Below are 5,327 nucleotides of genomic sequence, written 5' to 3'. Positions count from 1 at the left end.
GCGAGCGAGGCACCCGAGTCAGCGGCGAGCAATGACCATGACCACCATGCCAGAGAGCCTAAATAGCCCCGTCTCAGGCAAGGCGGTCTTCATGGAGTTTGGCCCGCCCGGGCAGCAAATGCCTCCGTCGCCCATGGCCCACGGGCACTACTCCATGCACTGTTTACACTCGGCCGGCCACTCGCAGCCGGACAGCTCGTACAGCGCCGCGTCCTCCTTCTCCAGACCGCTGGGCTACCCCTATGTCAACTCGGTCAGCAGCCACTCGGGCAACCCTTACATGAGCTCGGTGCAGTCCTACCCCAACAGCACCAGCTTGGCTCAGACTCGGTTAGAGGAGACAGGTACGTGCCACTTGCCGGCGAGAGGGGAGGGCAGGGAGGGGAGGGGGTCGGTAGGGAGGGGGGCAAGGGGAGGGGAGGGGAGAAGCCCTAAATGGACCCCCCCCGAAAAATACGGAAATGGGGAAGAGAAGCAGAAAGAAACGCAGCCAAACTGAATCAGGGGGGCAGGTTTTCTCCCCCCTAACCCCAACCTCCTGGTTTCTGCCCCAACTGCCCTCAAGGGAACAGCCCAGTTTCCAAGATCTCTGGAGTTTGCACACAAAGCCACACCAGGCCCGGCTGGCAAAGCCCCGAAAGCATTTCCTCTGCACTCTTCCAACTCCCCCCCCCCAGATGTGCGCCTATTAGGCTCGGCAATTATTTATTGCGTCGCGCTATAAACAATGTATGCAATTAAGGGTAATTAAACCTAAAGTGCCGCCGCCTGTAAAAATAGAAAAACTTTTCCTTTTTTCCCTCTCCCCTTCCCCACGGGCGACGGAACTCCGGGGCTGCCAACAACCTCTCCTCCGCTGCAGAACAGCCGCCTCATCTCCGCCCGACTTCGGGGGCTGCCGGTGGGGCTTCGGGGCTCATTGCGCGTGCCTGACTGGAGGGCGGAAGAGGGAGCCTGACGCCGCTGTCCTCGGGCCCCTTGGAGGCCAGCGGGGCCAGGGCCGGACAGCTGGCCCGGACTGACTGCGAGCTGCGTCGCTGGTGCTGATCCTCGCCCCTCCGCCTGGCTGACGAGGCATCCAGGTACCCCTCACGGGCCTCTTTCTGTCGCTTCTTCCAGGGACCGAGACGGAGAAAAGCACCGTGGTGGAAGGCGGCGAAGTGCGCTTTAACGGCAAAGGAAAAAAAATCCGGAAGCCCCGGACGATTTACTCCAGTTTGCAGCTGCAGGCTTTGAACCGGCGCTTCCAACAGACCCAGTACCTGGCTTTGCCGGAAAGAGCCGAGCTGGCCGCCTCCTTGGGCCTCACCCAGACTCAGGTAGGCAGAGCGGGGTCGTCTCCTCTCCCCACCCGGCCCTGGGACGCCCTCCTGTCCCCGAGGCTTACCGCCTCTCCCGGCCTTTCCAGACCCGGGCTTCCTTCGGCGAGGAAGCAGTGGAGAGGTTCGGGGGCGGACAAGCTGAACAAAAGCTCCCCCAGAGGACTCCCTCCTCGCTAGCGCATCCCGCTGCCTGGCCCAATCTGCCCCCCACCCGCCAAAAAATCTGGGATAGTGCTCTAAACATACATTAAAATACGTTATTTGCGTTAGGGTGCTTTTCTTTTCTTGTTCTGGAGCCGTTCAGTTATGGAGCCTTGGTCGAGCTTGCCTTCTCCTCTTTTCAAGGCGCCCTTTGCTCTCTAAGATGGGTCTCCGCTCTCCCAGATAGGGACCTGGGGAGCCAGCGGTTTTAAGACTCGGTGTCTCGAGGCCCAGAGATTCCTTTCAGGTCTTGGAGGAACCGAGGCCAGAAATCACCCAAACAATCCGGCTCCCTTTCCAGAAATCCGATCCAAAGGAGCTCTGACTTAACCCCCCACCTTACAATTCTTGTCTCCTCCTCCCTTGTCTGGGTCGAAACCTCAAACCCCGAAAAGGAAAACCCGTGGGCTTTTTATTGGCGAGGCGTGTCTGTCTTTGGCCTGGGCCCTTCTTCGAGTAGGAGCTGGGTGTGCTCAGAGTCCGCTGCCTCTGGCACAGCTATTCGCCATCCTCCCGGCCCCGCATTCCGAGGTCTTAAGAATCGCGGCACCCTGATGCTTAGCCGTGTGTGGACGGGGGAAACGAAGTTGTTGGCCTTCCTCGATCCATGGAAAGAGCCAGGCAAGGGGGAAAGGTTAAGAACGACCGGGCTAGTCTGGAACAGTCGCTGACTCTCTCCCCCGTTAAAGTAGGAAGCGAAAGTCGGAGCGCGCCTCGTTCCCGGCGACGCGCCTCCAGCTTCGTCGACCTTTCTGGGCCGGGGTCACAGCCAAGCGCTGCCTGGCGCCTTGGGGCCGGGGCCGGATTCCTCCGAGCAGCGGGGAGAGCGAGGGGGGTCCCTTTCCCGGATCGTGGGCGGCTTGGGCAGGGAGGTCTGGCTTTGCGGTGCGTTTTGAACGTTGTATCTCCCGTGTGTGTGTGCAGGTCAAGATCTGGTTCCAGAACAAGCGCTCCAAATTCAAGAAGCTAATGAAGCAAGGAGGAGCCGCCTTGGAAAGCAGCGCCCTGGCCAACGGGAGGTCGCTGTCGGCCAGCTCTCCGCCGGGGCCGCCCGTCTGGAACGCCAGCTCGACGTCGGGTAAGAGCTCCACGGGGGCCCCAGGCTCCTACATCCCCAGCTACACGTCTTGGTATCCTTCGGCCCACCAGGAGACTATGCAGCAGCCTCAGCTGATGTAAGCCGCGAAGGGCTGACCGGCGCCGGTTTGTGTGGTTTTGCTTTGGCTTTTGTGTTTGTTTTTTACCTTTGCAACGTTGAACCGACCAGCCGATCGCCCCATCGGCTGGAGCCACCGGACTCCGAACGAACAAGCGAACAAAGAAACGAACGCCCCCTGTTGCTCTGGGGAGATCGCGCCCCGGAAGAAAGCCGCCTTCGTCCCGGAGAAGCCCGAGCCAGCCGGAGCGCCTCTGGGCCGCCGACCGTCTTGGGGCGCGGCTCCCGAGACAAGCACGGATGCCAGGCGGGGCTGGTTCCCATTGCAGACAACTGAGGCGGCGGCCCCAGATCGTCCCCCAGCCGAGCGGGCGACAGCCTGCCAACCTCACCGCAGAATCCGGCCCTCAGCTCTGGTGGACGATCAGGACGCCGGCAGCAACGGACCTGTTTGTGCAAGGAAGGGAGGGGGAACACGGTCCTCTCTCTTGTCCGTCTTTCTGTCCTGTCCTAACGAAACGTAGGCCATTCCGTTCAACTCATCCTCCTGGCCACCGCCAAGGGACAAACAATCCTTCCTTCCTTCCCTCCCTCTCATTTCTTTCCTTCTTGGTGTTCGTTGTAGTCCTCAGTGTACATTTCTTCTTTTGTCAAATGGGAAAAGGGGATTTTTTAAATTATTATTATTTATTGACTTGAAACTACCACTATGAGAGTCCTAAACATTTTTTAAAATAAACTTATGGGCGGATCTGTTTTGCAAAAGTGACGCTGTGTTCCCGCCGTTTGTTTCAAACCAACCACACACATTCAAGGGATTGCCCCATTATAGCTGTTGTTTGCTTTTCTGTTTGGGGCATACTACATTGGATCGAAGGAAGGTAGTAGGATTTGGACTGCAGACACGTATGGAGAAAACCAGTCTTAATGGCTCTTTAAAACCAATCAATTTTATTTCATCAGATTCATTCTCGTGGATCTCAACCTGAAATGGAATGAAATGTAAAGTGGGTTGTGATCCACAAAATCTGATGTGGTGAAAGTGGTTAAGCATACCATATAACTTTCCTTCATGTTATTTTATTTATTGCTCAAAAGGCAGTACTTTCGAAAGTATAATCGGGGTATAATCTCTTTCCAACGCTGGAAAACTTGTAAACCGGAATTTTATGAGCTAAGGTGACTTGATGGCAGTTATATCGAATGTATCGCTAGTGTTCCCTTAAGGGGGCAGGGAGGCAACAGATATAACACTTTGCTTTAGAGGCTGGGTCAGGTTAAGTTGATGATCGTTTTATTTTTCCAGACACTCAGTGTAAGCGCGGGGGAGAAAAGACGAAAAACTAATTTGGCTTTAGGCTGTTTTTTATTCATTTCCCGCTCACGCGACAACCTGTTTAGCCAGCCCTCCCCGCACCTACGCTCGAGTTCAAGAACTAATGCCTGTCAATATTTCTCTCTAATTAATGGTACTGCTTAGTACTTTGGGCTTTTAACAAATACTTCCGGTTTTTCTCCAGCTTTCTCCTTCCTCCACAGGCCCATTTGGTTGGGTGCGGCTATAAAAATACCCGATTTTTAATAAAAACTGAGATTCTTGACGAATTTCCTGGGGGAAAACAGAACCCAATAAATTCTCTCCCAAGATGTGATAAGGTGGAAATCTTTTCGAGGTTTATAGGTCAATGTCTGGTTTTATAAGGAGAATAGTCTTGTGTTGCTTTATTGGGGGAGGCGGAAAAGAGAATGCAAGACCGAGAAGGAATCCCCCTTACCCAGAGCGCACCCCAGCACAACAGTAGCGGCAAAAGCATTTTTACACGTGTTATACAAGATGGGCAATGCCAACGGTACTGTTTATTCCCAACCCCGGCCAAAGAGGGAAGGGCTGCCGTCTTTCTGGATCGCGTTTGCCCACGGCCTTGCAAATATGCAGAAGGAGCGTGACAGACCTGTCGGCAGTGGGCAAGCAGAAGCGCTAGATAGGGCGAGGGGTAAGCCCCCTCAACTTCCTTGGTGTCTCTCCCCAGTGCTTCAAGGACGGCGGTTTGGCGCTCGGGGTCTGGATCTGGGCGTGGGAAAGGACAGCCTGAAGGAATATGTCCTTCGCCCCAGAGAGGAAGATCACGCTGGTGATGGAGGGCTCCAAAGGAAGGGAAATAACACCAACGCCAACACCGACAATACTAATAATAAGCATTAGACCAGGATCGTGTTGTTGCTGCTGCTGCTGGTGGTGGTGGTGATGGTGTTATCCTTAACTTAGCGTCGATAAAAAGCTGGCTTGCCTGTCCTCTGCTACAGTATTCTGCTTGGAGTTTACTCCTCCTAGATCTCTAGGCCAACAACAGCCGCGCACGAATGACCTCGTGTCTGATCCTGGTCCGATCTCCTTTTTGCCCAGCCCTAACGAATGCAGTGTTTTCACTCCTTCTCTTCCTGTCCGGTCCTTTGGGTAACTTAGCCGTGATGCGGTAGCTGTTCCCCAGGAGCCAGGACTGGTGGCCTGCGGGAGGAACGCGACGTCTGACGGAGTCGCAGGGGCTGACAGGCCAGCTTCAAAGGAGCTGAGAGCGGGGGAATTTGTCAGGATTGCAAATGGAAAGTTGCGCGGCCCAGGGACCAAGCAAGTAGTGAGGCCCTTGTTC

General features: G+C 55.3%; 1 protein-coding gene across 2 annotated transcripts; it reads left to right on the top strand.

Moving 5' to 3' along the window:
* DLX1 (distal-less homeobox 1) lies at positions 1–3,425 on the top strand. 2 transcript variants are annotated; one of them, XM_063292151.1, is made up of 3 exons: positions 1–344; positions 1,120–1,319; positions 2,448–3,425. In XM_063292151.1, the coding sequence occupies exons 1-3, from the start codon at positions 32–34 to the stop codon at positions 2,700–2,702; spliced, it is 768 nt and encodes a 255-aa protein (XP_063148221.1). In that variant the 5' UTR covers positions 1–31; the 3' UTR covers positions 2,703–3,425. The 2 variants fall into 2 exon arrangements, with proteins under 2 accessions (XP_063148221.1, XP_063148228.1); XM_063292158.1 differs by lacking the exon at positions 1,120–1,319 and having other exon boundaries at positions 2,448–2,697.
* The last annotated feature ends 1,902 nt before the right edge of the window (positions 3,426–5,327 follow it).

Source organism: Candoia aspera, chromosome 1, assembly GCF_035149785.1.
Source record: "Candoia aspera isolate rCanAsp1 chromosome 1, rCanAsp1.hap2, whole genome shotgun sequence".
NCBI classification, from domain to species: Eukaryota; Metazoa; Chordata; class Lepidosauria; order Squamata; family Boidae; genus Candoia; species Candoia aspera.
The sequence above is the reverse complement of the archived record's forward strand: the minus strand, read 5'-3'. Positions and strand labels throughout refer to the sequence as shown.

Excerpts from the sequence above, each read along its gene's own strand:
- DLX1 (XM_063292151.1), top strand. The coding sequence starts at position 32 with ATGACCATGACCACCATGCCAGAGAGCCTAAATAGCCCCGTCTCAGGC. Across the intron at positions 345-1,119 it reads GACTCGGTTAGAGGAGACAG|GGACCGAGACGGAGAAAAGC; the intron begins GTACGTGCCACT and ends CGCTTCTTCCAG. Across the intron at positions 1,320-2,447 it reads TGGGCCTCACCCAGACTCAG|GTCAAGATCTGGTTCCAGAA; the intron begins GTAGGCAGAGCG and ends GTGTGTGTGCAG.